This window comes from Nomia melanderi, chromosome 2, assembly GCF_051020985.1.
Source record: "Nomia melanderi isolate GNS246 chromosome 2, iyNomMela1, whole genome shotgun sequence".
Lineage (NCBI taxonomy): Eukaryota > Metazoa > Arthropoda > Insecta > Hymenoptera > Halictidae > Nomia > Nomia melanderi.
The window spans coordinates 15,471,638-15,492,792 of NC_135000.1; the positions used below are offsets into that span (position 1 = coordinate 15,471,638).

Consider the following 21,155-nt stretch of genomic DNA (forward strand, 5'->3'; position numbering starts at 1 on the left):
CTTCACGTTCGCGCGCAGACCATCCTAGCCGAATTAATGGCGAGGATAAAGTATTCGGGTAACAGGATTTTGTAGTCATAGAAAAATCATATTTCTGGTACCTACTAAAGTTTTCTTTTGTAGATTGCGTTCATAAAGAATGATGTCTTTTTAATGTAAAGGAAAAAGAAATATCCTTGATTAGTAAATTCAGACCTCAGGCGTAAATAGAACGCAAGTGTAAAATGTATTACGTATGAAAATAAATGAGAAATATTATCAAATGTGTGTACTTTAATTTAGGTCTTTTAATCCTGGTATGATAGCGTGAATGACAATTATTATTCATCAAACTGAAAACATTAACCACCTTTCTTTTGGTTATTCTTTCTGTTGACGGAACGCTGTCTACATTGTCTACTTTTGAGAGTGTAATCGTTATCTTTGTTTAGTTTCAAATGAAGATCCTTAAAGACATTACAATAATATTAAAACTCGTAAACACGAGTTAACTTGTGACCAGGCAACAATGTTTGGCCATGGAAACACGAGTTAACTCGTGACCGGTCAACAATATGTTAAAAAAATTGATATTTAAACATTATCAAAATATAACACCCCTTAAGCTTTGGTTCTGGTTTACATGAAACTGTAGGCTTGTGTCGGACTAACCCAGTGAGCGTCTGCGTCTCGTTTTGGTGAAAATTTTGATGGGTTTCAATTTCTACTAGTACCTACACCATAAAACTGACGTGACTACAATAAAACGGAAGTGAGCTGCGACGATAAATGCCGCGTAGAGGTAACAGCCGGTGCCGTTCGCCAGAATTTCATAAACAAATGCTGTTATATGGAGCGAGCAATAAAATCGGTTTACAACCGATAAAAAGGGAAGCGTTCGCTAAAGGTAAATTACTTCTTTGTGGCCCGCCTGGGTTCCGAAAGGGAAAACGCTGCGGACAACGAGATCGTAAGGCTCAAACGTGTGAAATAAACCAATTATGGCTGACTAAGCAAATACAGACTTTTATGAACTATTACATAGAAATGGATATGAAGTCAAAATTCGTTTATTCTATTGAGATTTCTACTTTGTTTTGAATAAAATAGGAATCATTTTTTGGCTAGTTTTATTCCGTTGCATTTTGTACAATGGACTATACTATAAATACAGTAACATATATTGTTTGTATGTAGTAGTAAAAATGTATGAAACTTTTTCTAAAGTGTTCACTTATAAAAATGGTTATCAATTGAGAATAGAGCTTTCAGTGAAATCTGTAAAGTTTTGATATATTTTCAATATTTTACGTATTGACCAGGTATTTTTTAAAGACACAGTTTTGAATTTCAACCTGAATCAGCTAATAAACCACGGAATATTAAGATAGAAATTTTCTCAGTGCGTATGCTATTACACTTCAAGTTAAACATTAAATTTATTTCCATTCCATTATCAATAATTGAATAATCTTGAATTGAAATAGGATAATATCAATCTTCTATCAGCCTGTCATTCTTATATACAAATGGCTAAGTATAATAGTGGTCTAACTCTTATTTCCGAGTTCTCAAGAAGAAAAACTTTTATGAAATGTTCTTGCATTAATTAAATACTAATACAGTACTACTGATAATATTAATTATTACTATTTATTAAATTAATAATTGTGATATTAGTATTTAATTAATCGTAGAACATTTTGCAATAGCTTTATCTTTCGAGAAGTCAGAAATAGGAGTTAGACCACTATCATTTTAAATCACTTATAAATTACGGGCGTGATCATTACAGGGTTAAAATACTACGGCTGTGACTCAACTACAAACTTATTTACTTATTTATTTATTTATTTACTTATTTATTTTCCTGACTTCATTTTAAAGTAGTTGTATTAACAATAAAGTTCCAGCAAACCATAATCCCGTCAAGCACCCGGGGGTTGAATTTTCCGCTCAACCGAACGCGAAAATCAATTCCCCTGTTGAAAATGTAATAGTAACACAACAAAGACGTAACTGGTGTGTCGAGGCTGATTTGTATTCCGATATTGGTCGCCGCTGCGACACGGCATCCACATACGTGCTGAGCCGCGAAGCCGAAGGATTTATGAGTAAACTGCGAAAAATGTTAACACGTGCAATGGTACGGGGCCGCTGTTGACCGGGGTCAACGATAAGTGCCGGTGCTTTTCACTCTGTCGAACCGTGCACGGTCGGTTTATTGAAAATAAAACGCGCGGAGGAAACGGCTGGGGTTTCGTCAAATGGAGGGACATTTGAAGCAGCAATATACTGGGTGAGTCACTGAAAAAAAATTTCCAAATATTGTTGATATTGTCATAAATAGGGAAGAATATTTGGGGAAAATGCTACAGTATGTTAATGTAGTTAGCTGTCTTTGACGAGAATATACGTGAATTTTCAATTGAAAATAATACTACCTTTTTTAACAATAAATTATTTACTTTTTAAGTAAACATATAATTTATTTAATAAATAAAACTACTTATTATGCCTAAGAAACAGTAATCCATTTGTATCCGTAAGTGAAATATTCCGCATGTGACGATTGTCACCTATTACCGGACGCAGAATATTCCGCGTACGACACAGTACGCTTTTCGCTATGTATTGATCATTTTAAAGATCATAATAATAATAATAAAGTGTAATAATCACTATTAAGCTTATGTACTGTACGAATGTAGACTACCATCCTTTGTTTGAATTATTACACGGAATTCTAAATAAAATGGAAAATAAAAAAGCTATTGACAGTTAAACGTCTCGGATCTATGAAATTATTAACGTATTTCGAGCTGTGATACAAGTGGGTCAAACATTAAACAACATGTATAGTTGCGTATAAAATATATCATTGCGAAGGTCATATCCAGATCATCGATATTTTCCTAATCTCTTAGGACGTATAACATTAAGAACAAAAGTTATTTATTACGATTAACAACGAAATTAGTTGAGTTATTGATTTCAAACTTATCAATAGTAGAAAATTATTATAGACTGAATTAGAATACCTACACATTTATATACTTACAGTAACCAAAATAGATTCTGAAATTAAATTAAAAAGTAAAAAAATTAAGTTAATAATGAAGTGGACTATTCATATTTAACATCAACATCATAAATAGGACAATATTTGGTTTTTATGAAACAGTAACAAAATAAACTAAACACGATGAACTACATAACAATGTGCGTTGATTCGTACGGTGGTGTAGAGACCTAATCACGTTTGAGGGACAAGGTAGTGTGGGATAATTAATCGAATCATTGAAATTCAAAACGGGAGTTACGATATAACATGGATGGCAACAGTTGGCGTGAATAAAATGCTGCTAATTAGCACCGAGAATGAACATTCACAGGAACGTTAATTCGCTAGAAAGGGTGGATAACCATCCACTTCCACGATTTCTAGCGAATTTGCAATATTATTATGTTATACACTATTAACGAACAACCAGTTAACTGATTTGCAGCAACTCGAACAACAGAGCGTCAAACAACAATGGATTATTATCTAGTTTACATCCCTAGTGTTCATTTACAACTGTTAACATAGTTTATTTTTAATAATGTGGTATTTAATTTATTTTGATCATTTGAAATATTTTGATTATTTTTTACGAAGTAAAATAGAAAAAGGATTAAATGAAATTTTCATAAAATTCATAAATTTTGTAAATAAAAATATGTAAATATTATATACATATCAAAGAATCACAATATTGTGTAATATCATCAATATTATAAAATGCCACATATAGATATCCAAATTTTCAGGACAAGGTCACACTTTTGAAGATTTTTGGATTATTATTATTTCTTTACATAGAACTATACTTATATTTGAATAAATTTAACAGTGTATTAGAAAACTGACCATTAGTGTTCATTAAAGAAAGTATTGAACGTATTATTTCATATGAATTAAGTAACGAATAGTCCACTAATTAATACACCAGTTCTCGCCAATAGAAGTATAAGCATCTTAATCGTTTTCCAAATATTTAATTTACAATCTGAATTATTTTTTATTCTTTAAAAACGAGGATTTCAAAAAGTATACTCCTTGAAAATTTTCTTTACATTATTATAATATTAATATGTTAATGTTGAGTGTATTAAAGATTTTTACTACGTATTGTACTTATAAAAAAAAATACTCTACTGCAATGTTATAAATGAAAAAAGATTTTGCAAAGATAGTATTCTCTGTTACGTAGTGCGTGTCCTTCGCGACTAAGTTTTGAAACAAGTTGCAAGTTGTAAAACGTTGAGTTAGTTACAATTTAACATCGAGCTAGGGCTAAGTTGGACATTCCGCTTCCAGAGTGCTTACGAGAAAATATTGCCGCTAGAAGGCTAAAAGCTTGCAGCCTGAAATATACACTACCGCTTAAAAGTTTGAGATCATTTCTAATATTTACGATTTACGAAAGACAATAAAATAAAGATTAATATACTACTTTCTGTTTTAAAACCAGCTATTTTAAAAGTTTCTTATATTGTACTGTTTTATTTATTCTTCGGTTTAGTATGTAATAACGTTTTATTGATTTCATATCGAATTTCATATAATTCGTGTGATTTCATGGATTTTTGGGTTTGCCGATTTAAAATTCTTTCATAACACTGCAAGTACCACAATGATTTGTCTAGTCATTAAATAAGTACGTTTCCGTAACATTCAATTTCCATTTCTATTTCCATTTTCATTTCCATTTCCATTTCGATTTCCATTTCCATTTCCATTTTCATTTCCATTTCCTTTTTAAGAGAGAAGAGAATTATTTTGATCAAAGGGACATAACGTAATCTGGAGATATAATTTTACCGAATAGCTTAATTGTTGTGATTTTATCATTCTTCTGTAATTAATACATTCAACTTAAAATATATAAAGTTTTATACTCTTTTTCGTATTTGTTTTAATAAGCAAGATCCATCTTTTCTTTCCATTAAATAAGTGACTCGAAACTCTTAAGCAGTAGTGTAGGCGAAGGATATAGCAGAAGGCTTTAGTTTCCATTCTCATTGCAACTATGGTTTCTGTGACAATACATATTCATACTTGGATAGAGGAGTATAATGTTTATTCAAGCATCTTTAATTGCTTTATTTAGCCCGGTTTTGAACCGCGAGCCCGAGTATTATGAGATGTGATGCTTTTAATTCGTGGAGTCAAAGATGCAATTAAAAGCTAGGAAATAATAAACCATCTTATTGATCAAATGAATTTATTACTATTACACACACGCGCGCGCGCACTAATAAATAATATACTGTAGTATATGAAATTTAATATTTCAGGCATTGGAGGATTAAAAGCACCTGTAGCTCGAATAATAGTTTTTGTTCTCCAGTAGGTATCTTCTGCATTTAAATAAGAAAATAAGAGGACGATACTTTCAAGTAAAAATATGTAAATTCATTTTAAAAAGTTGTAAAATGGATTGTTTATTGGTTTATCTTGTATAATGAAAAGATGTCTTTGGTTCTACTTCACCCGTTAAAAATGATGCAACGATATGTAAAATCAATAAATAGAGACAACGTACATTCAACGTATAAATATATAAGCGAAATGGCAAAAAATCTGTCGAATTGGATCATATGTTCTTTGCGAAAATCAAAATATAGCTTGTATAATTGTACTTTCTCATTTAATCCATTACATGTTAGGCAGTTCCATAAATCCTGCGAATGTTTGAATCAATATTTGTATCAATACTGAAACAAGTTTTTGAATTTATGTGAAGGTTATAAATTATAAATTCTTCCTGTTTACTCTTTCTCTTTTTTTTAAATCAATATCCCTTTTTCATAAAACCCCTGCTAGCCTTTTCCTGGTAATATTCGGATATGTTACTTATAAAATCCAAATTCCTTACAGAACAGAGTTTATGCTGCAAAGATGTATAATACTATTTATCCATGCTTTTAATAAATTTCTGATATATGCAAAATATAAAAGTAGTAAAAATTGTAACAATTTTCACATAACTTTTAGCGTACTGAATTTTATAATTAGGAAATTTTTGTCTTCCCTCTAATTGAGTGTCTCATTTAATACGGAGTTTACAAAAATCCAAATATTTGTATGTATCTATTGTATAATATTTACAAATATTACCTTCATATCAGAAACAATACTTTGTCTATCTCGATAGAATTTTAAAAATAAAATTTCCTGATGTTACCAATAGGCATAGAGTATCAACCAAATCAAATTCACCAAAATTTTATTGTGCCTATACGTAGTATAATTATTTAACAAAGTTGTCAAACAATTACGAGCAGAATAGAACACCGCAAAAAGACCGTTATCGTAAGAAATTACCATTCGTTAAGGAAATATTAACTTCAGTTTAAGAAATGCACTGACATCGGATTACTCGTCTCGTTACCATTTTATTAACATTCCTCTCATTATTTCGTTCAAGGAGACTCCAACTTCGTAAGAATTATTTCATGCCGTGGTACTTTCCTGAATGAAATACTCGTGTCCAGGAAATACCAATGTTCCCACGGTCAACCTTTCCGCGTCAATTTAAATAATTCGCGGCCTCGGGACCGTCCACACGCGGGTTAAAGAGTTTTATTTAGTCAAATTACCCCTTTTCCCGCTGTAGACATATGGCTATCCATATAAAATTAAGAAATAAAATGTCATTTGCATGAATTTATTCACGTTCAAAAATATATAAATGATTCCCTTCGGCTTATTTATATGTTAGACACAAGTTTTATTATTTATTTAAAATCTTGTCGGCCATGCAGAATATCGAAATATGATAACACTTGATCGAATTCATTATCTATAAAGATGAAAAATAAAAGTAAAAATGAGTTGAATTATATTTTATTTCGATTGTTTAACCTCTTAACTGTGGAATTTAATTTGGAAAATCTCTCACAATAAAGCGTATGCTCGTCAAAGGCAGAGTAAATGAAACTATGATATATTCTAACTATAAACTAAAGCAAAGCGAAAGGGAATTATATGTTTATCTGAAGAAATAAATAATTCCTACTTGAAAAAATTAGTACTGTTTTCGAGGTTCCCGATGACGTACATACTCGTTGAACGCAGTTAACTGGTTAACACGTTGAATGCTCAGCGGTTTCATGAAGCAAAATACAGGAAATGGAAAAAATATAATATCAATGTATTTGATTGAGCTGCGTTATCATTGTTGCACAGTTATCTTGCTAAACGTCACTGCTTTAAGTTGCATTATTTCTAATATGAATATGTTTTCAAGTAATCATCGTTTAATTGAGTGAATTATATTCATTCGATTTGGTTGGGTTACTATTGAAATGTGATACAAATATATTACATTATATTATACTATTCTAAAATTACAAATTATTGTATATTATAATATTATGCATCATATATTACACATATAATAATATATTATATATAATATACATTATATATTATATATAACAATAATTTGCAATTACAGAATGGTATAATATAATGAAATATACTTGTCTCATATTTGAATAGTACATACAATATATATACAATAATAATATAGTGTAATGTAATATATAATATATTATATTGCAATAAAAGTCATAATTATATGTAAACAAAATAAAAACGGTATTCAAAGCTTCAAAAGCATACAAAATTTTTATAAATGATTATATAAGTCGCGTTTTTCAAACAAAAATAAGAAAAATAGTTTGTTTAGGAAATGTCAGACAATTTGTGTCTGACGAAAAGGTTAATCGTCATGAAATGTAAAAGTGTACTCACGTCGTCGACCTCCCAGCCTTGCTTCTGCCAGAAGTAACAGCTAACAAAGGCAGCCGCAACCACTGCCAATGGTCCAGCGCCGCCTAGCTCGATCGCCTCACTCCCAAACACTGCCAACAATCCGCCCCCTAATAACATCAGCACTCTCATGGGCACCATGAACGGCTGGAACGTAACAGATTGAAAGATCGATTAGATCGGTCTTCGGGGACGACCGCTTCGCCGTAGTTAAACCTTATTGAATTTCGGATTGACTAACGATACCCTTAAGTGGACGAGATAAGATCTGTTAATTACAGTGCTCCGGTATACGGTGTCACTATAAAGCTGTCGCGCATGGAATGCTATCACCGGGATTAACCTTCTCTTTGTATAGAGGGATGCAAAGACACTCCTGGCTGATAAAAATGTGAATCAAAGGTTGACAGATGGAAAATTTCTAAAATTTTTCTAGGAATATTATTTGTCATATGTTTCAGATAACACTTGAACAAATTTTATTGAAACCGTGAATTCGAATGTAGTAATAAATACTTATGCAGTAACATTTTTTCTCCAAGTCTTCTACCAAAAGTGTGTAGGGTGCAATTACACCTCGTATTCGGTTAAATATGCAGAGAGAAGATTTATGTGAGTAACAGAATATCTGACTAAATTATTTGACTAAGTTATTTTGAAAAAAACTTGATTAAATTATTTTTGATTTCTATTTCTTGAACACTGTTATGTCGATTTTCCTTTTAAAATAAAATGTTTATGTGAAAATACTGTGATATTGAAGTTTCAAGAAAGTGCTTTGGTTGTCCACGTAAGGGTTAACACCTCGCCGCGTGATAAGGAGTGGGACCCGTGGTGAAGATTTTTAGTTCAGTTTGATAAAAATCCATGTTATTCGTCGTGTATAAGTCGAAGCGAAAAAGTGTTTTTCTGTTATCAATGTTTTGCTTTTAAAGTAAGCGTGTACTTTCAATGAATAGAAATTGTTTTGTGAGTTTTTGAACGTTTAATAATAAAATAAATACGAGAATAGTGCGAATACAATAATAGGATAAACGGTTAACGCTTCGATTATTAAGGCAGTATGCGGATAAATTTTATATCATCGAAGTAAATTATTTGAGCATTTGTCTCAGTAGGCATATTTTTCCTAAGTCCAAAGTTTGTAAAGTGATACTATTGGTGCAAGGTATCATTTGTCACGGAATTTCTGTCAAAAGTTTAGTCTGAAGCGTAGTTAATAGTTGACAGCTATTTCAATTAATCATTTTCGATATAAGTATACACGTTACTATAATGCACTTCATGCGAAAGTTTTGACTGCAATTAAGCCTGTACATGAAGATCTAATAAATAGTTTATTACATCGTTGCAATTGAGGACGAGAACAGAATAAAATAAATTTACATAATTTGATCTACTCTCTTAAAAAAAAAGAATTACAGTAAGAACCTCGTTGAAATTGGTCCTAACATCGTCACTTGTGTATTTAATCAAAGAAGAATTACTAAAATGAATGCAGGGTATAAAGATTTCTATTGGCATGAATGTTTATTAATTGATACCGTCTAAAAAAAGAGACGATGCACCTAGTTTGTGCATCCCGAGTGAAATTATAAAAATAAGAAATAATAAAAAAAATTTGACAGAAGTTTCAACTATGCAAATTAACTACATTAATATTGCTCTTTCGCCGTATCCACGGCGGTGTAAACTAAATTAAAAATAACTTATAATTCTTCTACTTATATAAAATTATATAATTATTTTACTTAAATTTTAATTAAATTTAAAAAAAGAAGGAGTACTGTAATACCGTGTTAATGTAATAGCATTGCAACCGTAATACCATTGTAACCCTATAGTTTACATAAAAAAGTGAAATTAATGATATCGATATCGTTATTTAATGTTATAAGGTACAGTATTATATTTAGAAACTCGCTAACTCGTTTCAATTTTACATTTGTCGATATTTTGCTCAGACGGTTTGTCAGAATGAATAAAATATTGCAATTGAAAAGATTGTCACCAAAACAAACGTCAATAGCGATCGTGTTAATTTAACAAGTGACTTAACGAAAAAATTACTAGGTTAAAATACGTTTCTTACTGCAATAATTAGAGATCTTATAAAATGCTTTAGGAGATATATACTTCTACAAATATATTACACCTTTAAATTCGTTCTAATAATTCTGCCAAGAGCATAGTTGTTCAAATCTGAGAATCCTGTGCACACAGTTGGTGCATCACGTGTAAACACCAACGAAATAATGCCGATTTAACATATAACTCGAACGTTGAACTATACGATCAAATTTCTAGATCAAAGTATCGCTGATTCTATAAGTACAATTCAAGCAGTGAAAAATGAAATCTCGAAGCTCGAGAAATCGAATTCAGTCGATGGTGAAATAATTTCCACAAAATCGAAAATAAATCTCCACGGAACCCGGTAGGATCGCGTGTAATAAGTTCTTACAAGATGACGCCCGATTCATTCCTCGTGCAAAAGGAAACGGATAGCGGACTCCATTCGAAGTATACATCGTGCAGTACACAGACTAGCAGGTAACTGCACGTTCGGGTCGTTTCGGATCGATGATGAACAGAGGAAACTTTGAAGCACGTATGTACATACATAGAAGGAACGAACAAACGCTGCTCTGCCGTTCGCCCACGGTAACATATGAATAAAGGGATGTGCGTGTGGGATTTTCTGATACGCCGTTTCTTTCTTCTCTTTCCTTATCAATATTGAAACTCCCCTATCCATCGATTTTACTACGGATACCTAGAATACTTTTACTTAGGTCTTTTTATACGGGGTGTGTTTAATTATTTTCCCATTCCTGATTTCTTCTTTTGCAATGATTAAAGAGGTAACAGATATTTCTCTGAGAAATTATTAAAGAAATTCATTTAGCAGTACGCAAACTGAATTTTAAATCCATGAAAGTCTCAATAGGTGTACTCTACAATTTTGTATGGAGGAATTTCAAAAACTCAATTTAACTGCTCGGTAGTTTTAGTGTTAAAAATGTCTGAAATGCAGTTTTTTCTGTTTTAATGGGTTTTAGATACATTAATATCTTTTTACAGAAAGTGATTTGCTGCGTAGATTGATTTATAGAAGACTACATGATTATATTTAGAAACATAGTAGTGATCTTCATTGACATTTGTACTACCGTACCCGTCAAAATGACTGGTTTCGGTTCCTTTGTTTCGCAATTATTGATATCTTGAAAGCATTGAATATTCGAAATGATTTTGAATACTATAATGAATATACGAAGAAACCGAAAATAATCTATTGTCTCAGTTTTTATATGGATTACATATCAACCGTATTAAATGGTCGGTAGCCCGAGTGTGATATTTTTACCCTTTAAAGACAGATGAAACTGTATTTAAGATATTTTTTAAATAACGAATAGTTCCGAAAATGATTGCATTTATAGGTTAAAATAGAATACCCTATACATGAATTTTATATCCATGCACGTTCTTTCAGAAGTCCACGTGATCAATACACTACAGCTTTTTTCCAGCATTTAACTTTCAGACTGAAGGAACTCCCCCTTCTGCCACTTTCTGTGGTCTATGATCGAAATAAAATGAATATATGATGGACTATCTTTAGTTAGGACGGTCTTCTCATGTCAGAAATCAGTAGAGAAAAAGTTTCAAAAATCTCTAGTACATAAGTATAAACTATGGGCGAACTTCATATTACAAAAATAACGAAACTATACGGAAAAAAATATAAAGATCACCAAAAACTTAAAACTTACAGTAAATATTTTATTAAAAAGATAATGATAAAGACACTTTTTAGATTAAATATGGAACGTTTATGTAAGAGGATTCTATGAAACATTTAATTTTAAATACATAATGATATTGCAAATTTTAGGAGTATAATAATTGTGTAATGGTTAATAAATTAATTCTTTACTTAGTCTAGTTACGAAATTGTTATAACATACGACAAATAAATTCTAACAATCGATAGTGTATATTAACATAAAATTTATTCCATACTTTATCGGAGATATACTGATAAATAACTTACACTACAAAATGTAACTATGGTTAATGTTCGTATAAGTGAACTGACGCTGAACGGCAGTTTAGATAATAGAAGCTCAGTTAGAGTTCAGTTAATTATCCACTGCTAAAATTTCGTTCATATCAACGAAGTTCCACTGAACCACTTTCAGTATAGAATATAATGGTGGTAAAGCGAACGTTGAGTGGGATCCTACTACGTAGAGAAGTAATCATGTGGTATTAAGTATTTTTATACAATACCGTGTTTCCTTATAGAATTAATGTAAAATTTTATTCTATACGTATACATTTACTTGTAATTAATATATTCTGATAGTTTATGGAAATTTCTATGTGGCATAATAAGGATAATAATAGTAGGTGTTAACAGAAATGTATACCTTTTATTAAGCTTTCTTCAAATCTTAATATTATTAACAATTTTCCTTATCATTTCTTTCTTAATTAGGTTAGCGAAAGTATTTGGTATTACTTTTTTAATAGTATAAAAAAGTGAAGATAAAATATTTGTAATCGTAAAATTCTTGCATAGTCAGTTTATTTTCAAAATGTTTTCAAAAACTTTGCACCTTTGCAGTAAATAATTCTTTTAAGTTTTATTAATACATAAACATAATAATTTCTAATTTAAAGTGATTCGTTGAAAGAATATAATTATAATAGCTTTGCACTCTAACAAAGTATTAATTGAAATCCGTTGATCTGTCTTCTTTTTTATTAAACACTTAGAATTTCATATGAAATTCTAAAATATTTTACATATTAAATCCTTTAGTTATAATTTTTAAGAAAGTCGAAAGCATTTATAAGGTAATCTTTAATAAGGTGATTAACATTTGCACATTTCATGGAGACTGAATTCTACGTTTACTTAATTAACAAATTAACTTAGATAGCTGCTATTTTGAATTTAATTAGAATATTCGCATTTTGGACCATCAATGATATCTATACCAGTAAATGATGCATTGAATTTATGCACCTACCACTACACCGCGTGTAGGTCAAGTAGAAATAACGGCAATGGTCAGACATACCAGGCATATTGCATTTATCCTCACGTATGCTCGTATATGCTCCCACATATTCCGACTTAATATTAAAATTAGGTTATTCCTCCTTCCTTACGGTTTTAATTAAAGATCAGAACATACCTTTCTGTTTTAAAAGGATCACATTAAATGTAAATTAAAAATAAAAAAATATTGGGAATTGAATCTTTGTAAGTTTCTGTATACTGGTGAAAAATATGAAACCATACAGGTTTCATAATTAATGAAAGACAAGTAATCATTGTGTAATAATTTAATGAAAGTAATTAAATTAATTAAATAATCTATATGAATTAGTGTCTAGTTTTGAAATGTTAGATTCATTAAATTCGCGAAAGATAATTTTTTCAAGTACCACTAGTTGGTCAAGGTAGTAAAACTAAAAACTAGTCATGGTCATAGAAAGTTAAATTGTGATACTTATACAATTCTACTTTTATTTCTTTCCTATTTCTATTTTTATTTTAAGTTTTACTCTTATTTTTACTTTTATTGTTATTTTCATTTTTATTGTGATTTTTGTTTTTATTCTTATCTTTATTGTTTCATTTTTATTTCAATTTTTATTTTCATTTTCATTTCTATTTTTATTTATTTATTACTTTATTTGTCAAACCTTGTCACTAACGCGTCGATGTGTATCGATCGCAATTACTGTAGACTCGAGAGAACATGTTTTGCTGAATAAACAGCTTGTGTCATATGTCTGACATACAAGTAAAAAATTTGATGAATCAATTACATTTTGAGAAACTAAAGTTTTAAACCATGCTTTCATTTCTGATCCCACATCATCATTTATTTCTTTATATAGACGTATATATATATATTCAAACTGTCATATAAGAAACCGTTTACAATTTTCATTGTTATAATTTAGGTTAAACAAGACAAACTTGGACACAGGGAAATTGTTTCCAAACATTAAAAAAAACATGATAGTAAAAGGAATTAATTTCGACAAACTTAAATTTTGTTTAAGCCGATTAAAAATATTTTTTTACTCTACGATTTGAATTTAAATTTATTTAAAGCAAACATAAAATAAAGTTGTAAATATTATTAATAGGACAGTCTAATTCTAATTTCATACTTCAAGTCAAGATATTGAACAATTTTTGCTGCCGAATTTCTTTAAGATGATAATAATGTCGCCCATTCCAATGTAACATCAATCCTGAAGATTGATAAAGAATGCAATCTTAAATATAAAAATACAATACAATAAAAAAAATTTCATTTTGACAGAATGAAACGAATGATTAAACAACTAAACTACCAAATAATCCGATTTTATTTTATTTGAGGATTGTAGGGTCTGGCTGAATATCTCCCACGGTTACATCTGTTGTCCGAGAGGACCCTGTTATGAAATTTTTGTGGACACACAAATCATGGAGACGTGTACGTAACCCGCACGTGTTCGCAACGATCAGTCGACGTGGTTACACGTGATCCTGCGACTTCTCCTAAATGCGTCGCGATATTGCCATAAGTCGCTGAATATTGCGTTCCCGTGCCGGCTATCCCGTACGTGTATACACGCGTGAATAAGTAAACACGCTAGGAGGCCTTCAATAGCCACGTGACATTCGCAGGACGTACATTCAAATATTGTCGCGTTAATATTTAAAGATGGAAGTTAATAATTAGATGCATTTAACCAGTTAACTGCGTTTAATGTGTATACATGTCATCTTAAAGCTTGAAATTATACTAATTTTTCCAACGATAAATCATTTATTTTTTCAGATAAACATGTAATTCTTCTCTGTTTTGCTTTGGCTTTTCGTTAAAATATAGTTTACTTGCATTCGACCAGCATTGACGCGTACATACTTCATTTTTTTATTTTATTCCGTGCAAAACGAGAGATTTTTCAAACTATATTCTACAGTGAACAGGTTAATATAATATTATGTAGAACCAATGAATACATAGTATAACTATGCAGGGTGTATGTAATAACTGGGCAGACAATAACTTTATTCCCGTAAAGGAAACAAAATTGACGAAAGCCTTGATTATTTGATAAAGTTTATAACATTACAGTATTAGATTTTTTATAAATGCATTGATATTATTGTAAAGTACAATTGCACTTTTTTAAAAGAAAGCTGTATATTTTTTATGAAAATTATTCCTTTGCGTCATTTTATATGAAAAGGCTCAGGATATTTACTATCACTAAAAACTCAATATTTCTCGAGATATTTAACCTTGAATATTCACTGTAAGTCCACTGTTAGTAAATAATTGAATATAATAATTTTAGTATATTGATTGATTTAATATTTAAAATTTACATGTATATTAATTTCTTCAATATAAAATCGTCTAAAATCGCGTGATAAATATGAAATAATGAAAATACCGAAATTTAATATACAAGTATGTTTTTCGCGAAGATTTTTCATTTCACTCTCAGTAACTACAAAAAGTCAGTCGAAAGTGAGTGAGAAATATTAGCATAATCGCCAAGTGATCCACAGTAGGAAGAGTTTAGTGGTGAGGGATGACTCTAGAAACGATTGTGCAGAAGTCTGTGACACGCATCATATCGGAGGGGACCAGGTTTCGGATTGCGCAATCCCACTGTCAATAAAGGGGCATCAGCACTTCATCGACTACAGTATCACGATTCCAGTCGAAAAATAGATGTGCATATTAACCTTTCGCACTCGATAATATTTTTTATCACAAATATGTATGTTTTCCCGATGAAGTATCAATGATATCTTTACAACTAACATGCAGAAAAATTTTTTGTAAATTGGAGGACAAAACTGTTTTCTTTCAATGTTTCGTGTGCTAATACGATATATAAAATTTAACATGGATCTCCTTGTTACAATGTACAATTGGGGATCCTGAAACCTAATATTCGAAACTTTGAGACTCGGCTCAGTAATGAACAAGAACCATTCGAACAGGATACGTTAAATCATTTAAGTGTAATACCATATTTTCGGACGAAGTGAGTACTAATTATCTATAAAATGGATCTCTTGGTTTTTATAAAAATGGCAGGTAAGCCTTTGTGAAATTAGTTAATCTTTTATTTACAACATCGAGTTCCTTCAAATCGTTAACATTCGTGAATTATTAAATCTTTGAACTCTAGAGGTGATTTTTAGTCACCATTCGATTTGATGTAGTAAAATTATAAAATACAAAATTAAATATTTAATTATGTGTAACATATCAACATATGGCATATTAAATTAATATAATTCTGTTTTTCATTTATCTAAAATATTGCTTTATGTTACTTGTGAGAAGTATCATTACTTTTTCATCAGAAAATAATGAATATTTATAGTAAGGAATTTAGTCGAGTGGAAAAGGGTTAACACGGTTTACATGCGCTGTAACTGAATTTGTCGGCTGCACGTTCAAAAACGCGGAAAACGGCACCCGCCTACAAAGTGTTAAGAATTGCAGAAGAAAGGACAATTCGCGATGATAATAGGTTTAGACGATGCGACAGTAGAACTGCGCATAGTCGCCAAGAGTTGCACCCTGCGGCAAACATAGGTCCGCAGACTGCGACGAAAAAGGAACAGATGATAGATATTCGTTTGAGTGTTAGAATCTATACAGGGTGGTGAAACACGACAAGAGACGGCACTACGAGTCAAAATGAGTTGAAAATGCGAAATAAATCTTTTCCGAATATTGTTTGATTTTTAAGAAAATCGAAGTTGAGCAACAATTTCGACAATTGAGTAATTAGTAAATATAAGAAATTAATAACAGTTATTACTAAAATTCCTTATATATTTATATAAAATAACAAATGAAGATAAAAAATGTTCAGGACGCTTTTATAACAGAAAATCAATTGTTTAGATAATGTATTCAGATTTTATAACAAAATTTGTGAAATGTAGTGAATAACGTCGGCCTGAAAAACGTGGACAGCGAATTTCTAGTCAGTGGAAATAAATGCTGGTGACAGCAGGAAACCGAAAACAGTTCTCACGCAGCAAGGAATTCGGACCAAATCAACTTTCGTGCTTCACGTGAACCAGATTTACCGAAAAAACAAAACCGACGCGTAATTGACCAATATACAAGTTGGAGGGACAAACCCCTTAATTATCTCTAACCTCTTAGTTAACCTTTCATCTTCATTAACGACTTTTTTGACAGCTACGTTAGTCAATACAATTTTATCATTAATAATTTTTTCAGAAGAAGGAGATTTATTATACATTTTTTACAAGTTTATATTACAAATTTTATTTTTTACAAGAAATAAATGAATGATTTTGATATTTATTAATTTCTATAATATTTAAATTATTCATAATAAATTTGTCCAGATTTTATAAGATTTTGGAAAGGATGTACTGTTCAAAAAGGCAAATATGATGATGTAGCAAATCGTTGGTTTGATTTTACAATATGAGTTACTTTCATTTTTCGTCCCTTTCTTAGTGGTAATCGATCTATGGTAAGTAAAGCAGTTGGGGGATTCGATTCCAATATCTATCGTTTTAGTTTTTCTCACGTATTCATCTCGTATGCATACAAACTTTTGTTTTTACTGTTGTATCAACGTTTCACAAGCGTAAAGTGTTCGCAAACTTGTTCGAACCAATCGGTAATGTAAAATATTATTTATGGTACTTGTGAAAAGTATTACTACTATTTCATCAGAAAATAATGAATGTTTATTTTAAGAAATTTGATCAAGTGCAAAAGAGTTAAATCGATTTACAAATATTTTAATTTTTTGACACGAAACTTTACGAAAATAATAAACGATTATAATAATACTTTTTTCTTTTTTCTTTTTTATTGTATATTTTAAGTTGCGTCAATCACATTGAGTTATTGGCAATTGCTTTAAACTATGCAGATGATTATTTATGTATATGATTAATATTGTGCATTCTTTAGTTATGAGTAGCTGATTAAATTAAGTGTACTATTTTGATTCCTTTCAGAAATTTCAAAATATTAGAGCGTGAGCGAATAGTTCAGGTTACTTCTTTAGGGTCTTCTCTTATTTGATATTTTTTTCATTCCCTTCGCTATTTAACACTAGGTTTGCGAACATTTACTGTGCACTTTATTTTATTGTTCCTAGAAAAATTGTTGTTCATCCAGTTAGATCTTGGAAATTAAATATTTAAAAAATAGACAATTAGCGTAAATATTCATATAACTGCATCGATCAAAATCAACGAAAACATTTACTAAATAATGTTCATAAAATTCGATATGCATCAAATTGATGCATTTCGTAAACCTAGTGTTAATACATGATGTAATGATGTGTTCGATTAAGTTCACTGTGTTGCGTCGGTTGCACATTGGTTTGTTTTCGTTTTTCAACTGATTTAGCCGCTCAAGCGGTTCAATTATGATCGACGCTATAAATGCAGATGAACTGTATTCAACAAGTGTGCCTTGTTCCGACTAGAAACGGGGAAGTTCCGACTAGAAACGGGGCGGTAGAGATCAATTACCGAATTACAAAACGATGGGAAGGGAAAGGGTGTCAGATATGTAGTGCGACGCGGTAAGAAAAGGAAAAATACCACGTGGTATTGTCTTATATCATACGAATATCCGTTTCTCGTTAATCCTTCGGTATTCTGGTCGGGCTGCAGATGGCAGGAACGACGTGGAAACTCGGTGCAATGGAACGCGCCGGTTGCCACGAAGAAAACGATATCTCGCTCCGGTAACTCGTCTCAACGTTTCCCGACTACGATCAACGAACGGGGCAAAGGTTTTTTTTTATTGTCGTCACGGGAAGCCAGCGGAATGCCTTCAGCTCCTTGAAAGGAAGATATGTAGACGGAGGGAGGAAGAGACGTGTGCCTGGAATCGATACACCCGCCAGAATGTCTGTTCAATCGGGAATAAATTCAGAGCGGCTTCGTCGCGCGGAGCTTGTACCTATTTACAGTAGGGCCCCATATGACGTGGTACTACTGTAGAGAGTTTCGCGTTTAGGGAGATCGATAATTGCAGAAAAATTCAAAGTTGACGATAAAACAATAACAGTGTATTATTGAACAATAAGAAGAAGAAAATAAGAGAGAATATAATAGAAAAAATAGCGATATCCCGCTACCACTCGCTCGCTGACTCACATAAACAATCGCGCTGAGATTTGACGCTAGATTCTTGCTTCAAGATTCGCTTTAAACCGTTTGTCCCTGAAAAAAACTTACGGCTGTTTACTAATCAACCAAAACATATAACTGATAGCTGATTAGCATCTAAGCTGTCAGCCATAAGCAAAGGTCACCGTGTGATACGATTTTCCTTTATCTAGATGTTTTCTAGCTTCCCAGTAATTTAAAGTGTTCATGGTACCTATGTGTACCATTTGGGACGAAAGGGTTAAACCGAGGATAGAAGGGGTTCTGAAATGGTTCCAAAACTGTCATTTTTCAGTTCTTCATTTCGGTTTTACATTTCAGTTATAGTTTTGTTCTACTTTACAGTCCTAAAATGGGTATGTACATGATTTATAAATTATATATATATATAAGATTGGGACAATACAGTGGTATTTTAATATTAACAAAAGTTTATTAAGCTAAATGATTAATAGATAAAAAACAGTTTACACTACTACTATAAGACGAATTAAAAATTGGTCTACTGTCTCCATAGGAGGAAGTGTGGCAGGGTGAGAAAGCTAATAAGTAATTGCTATATACTTTCTTCGGCAATGGTAACCACAGGTACCTATTAACCCTTTCGATCTTTATGTCGAGTGTATTCGTCATGCAAAGATGAAAATTTTTTGTTTAACAATGAGTATACTGGTTATGGAGAGAAAATGTTTGATGTTGCTATTTAAAGTACAATTTAGGTAAAACAAAAAAGATATTTGCAATTCTAACATATTTTGGGATAATATTGAACTAAATATTAAGAAATAAAACGTAACGATCAAGAAACAATGAGATAAAATTTGATTATAGAGTAACAAATTTGATTACTTCAATCGGTAACTTTTGCCAACCAGAATATCATACTAGTCACTAAAAACAAATCGAGTTTGTAGTTTTTAATTTTCTTTCTTCAAACGTTTGATTATTTATGATTATATAAAAATATATGTAATTCAAAATATTAATTATTTGTCTATTTATAATTTAATAATATTTTAATATTTGTTAATAAATACCTTTCGCCTTAATTTTTTGTATTTACTTGGAATAGTTTTCGGGTCAAATTGAAAAAGATTATGATTGCTGAAACGTGAATAAAAAAAATGAAACCAATATGAAGTCTCCTTAGAACCACTTACAAACTTAGGAGTTGTTTTCTTCATATTAGTCTTGTAAGCGGTAGTAAAAGTCAGTAACTGTTATAAGTAGTATTGTAGACAAGGAGCATTATTCAGCAAACGTACATATCAAAATTAGTACCAGGCCATATTGCTCACGTTTAGTCTGCCAGACCCTTTCGTGATTCACCATTCGTAACTGGTGCGCGAATTTTTGTGTACGAACACCCTAATATCCGGCATCCAACAGATGCCATCTCCTGTTGCAAATAACTGTGTATACATTCGTGGTTCCCTTAGAAAGTAAGCTATTTCTCAAAAAAAAGAGAGAAAAAAGGAAAAGGAATTGCGAAAAACTTTTTTATTAACAGTGCATACTATATTTATTTATATTTACCATTATTTCTGTTTTAGCTATTGAACATTTGTAAGTATTTTTATACAAAAAATTCTCACATTATTTTTTTATATAACCATAATAAATACATTGTTAACTGATTAGGAGTATACACGTGTAAGAGTAAAAATAAGCTGCCTAAAATTTAAAATAAAAATTACGGTTGAAGTTACAATAAAGAATTAATGAGGAAAGTCATTTTTTATTATATTCAAAAGTAATTCATTTATTTGATAAACTATTATTTTATTTATTATAAATGCCGAACTCAACTTCGTATATTTCCATTGTAAATAAGCATTTTAACAAAAATTTCATGTGTTTGTAACCTAAGGCCTATATGTTTTCAACATTTATTCTATCAGTTTGCCTGTCCTGAAAATGTATAAAATATTTTCATGCAGTCAAGAGGAGTTAAGTACAAAATTATTCAACTGTATTCAGATATATAAATCGGAAACAATCCATAGCGAAAAAGAAGGAAATTAAAAACGGTCTAACGCATTTTATTTTTAGCCTCTTAGACAAAGGTCACGCGCTGGTGCTGTGACAGAAACGCATTCCAACTGCCGATGAAAC

General features: G+C 31.0%; 1 protein-coding gene across 2 annotated transcripts in view; it reads right to left on the reverse strand.

The window, feature by feature from the left end:
• Nha1 (Na[+]/H[+] hydrogen antiporter 1) overlaps nucleotides 1-21,155 on the reverse strand; it is a 235,547-nt gene that overhangs the window by 24,074 nt on the left and 190,318 nt on the right. For both annotated transcript variants that reach the window (XM_076374212.1, XM_031986199.2), the window contains exon 5: nucleotides 7,787-7,951. In XM_076374212.1, coding sequence (XP_076230327.1) covers nucleotides 7,787-7,951 — 165 coding nt within the window. The remainder of the gene's footprint in view (nucleotides 1-7,786; nucleotides 7,952-21,155) is intronic.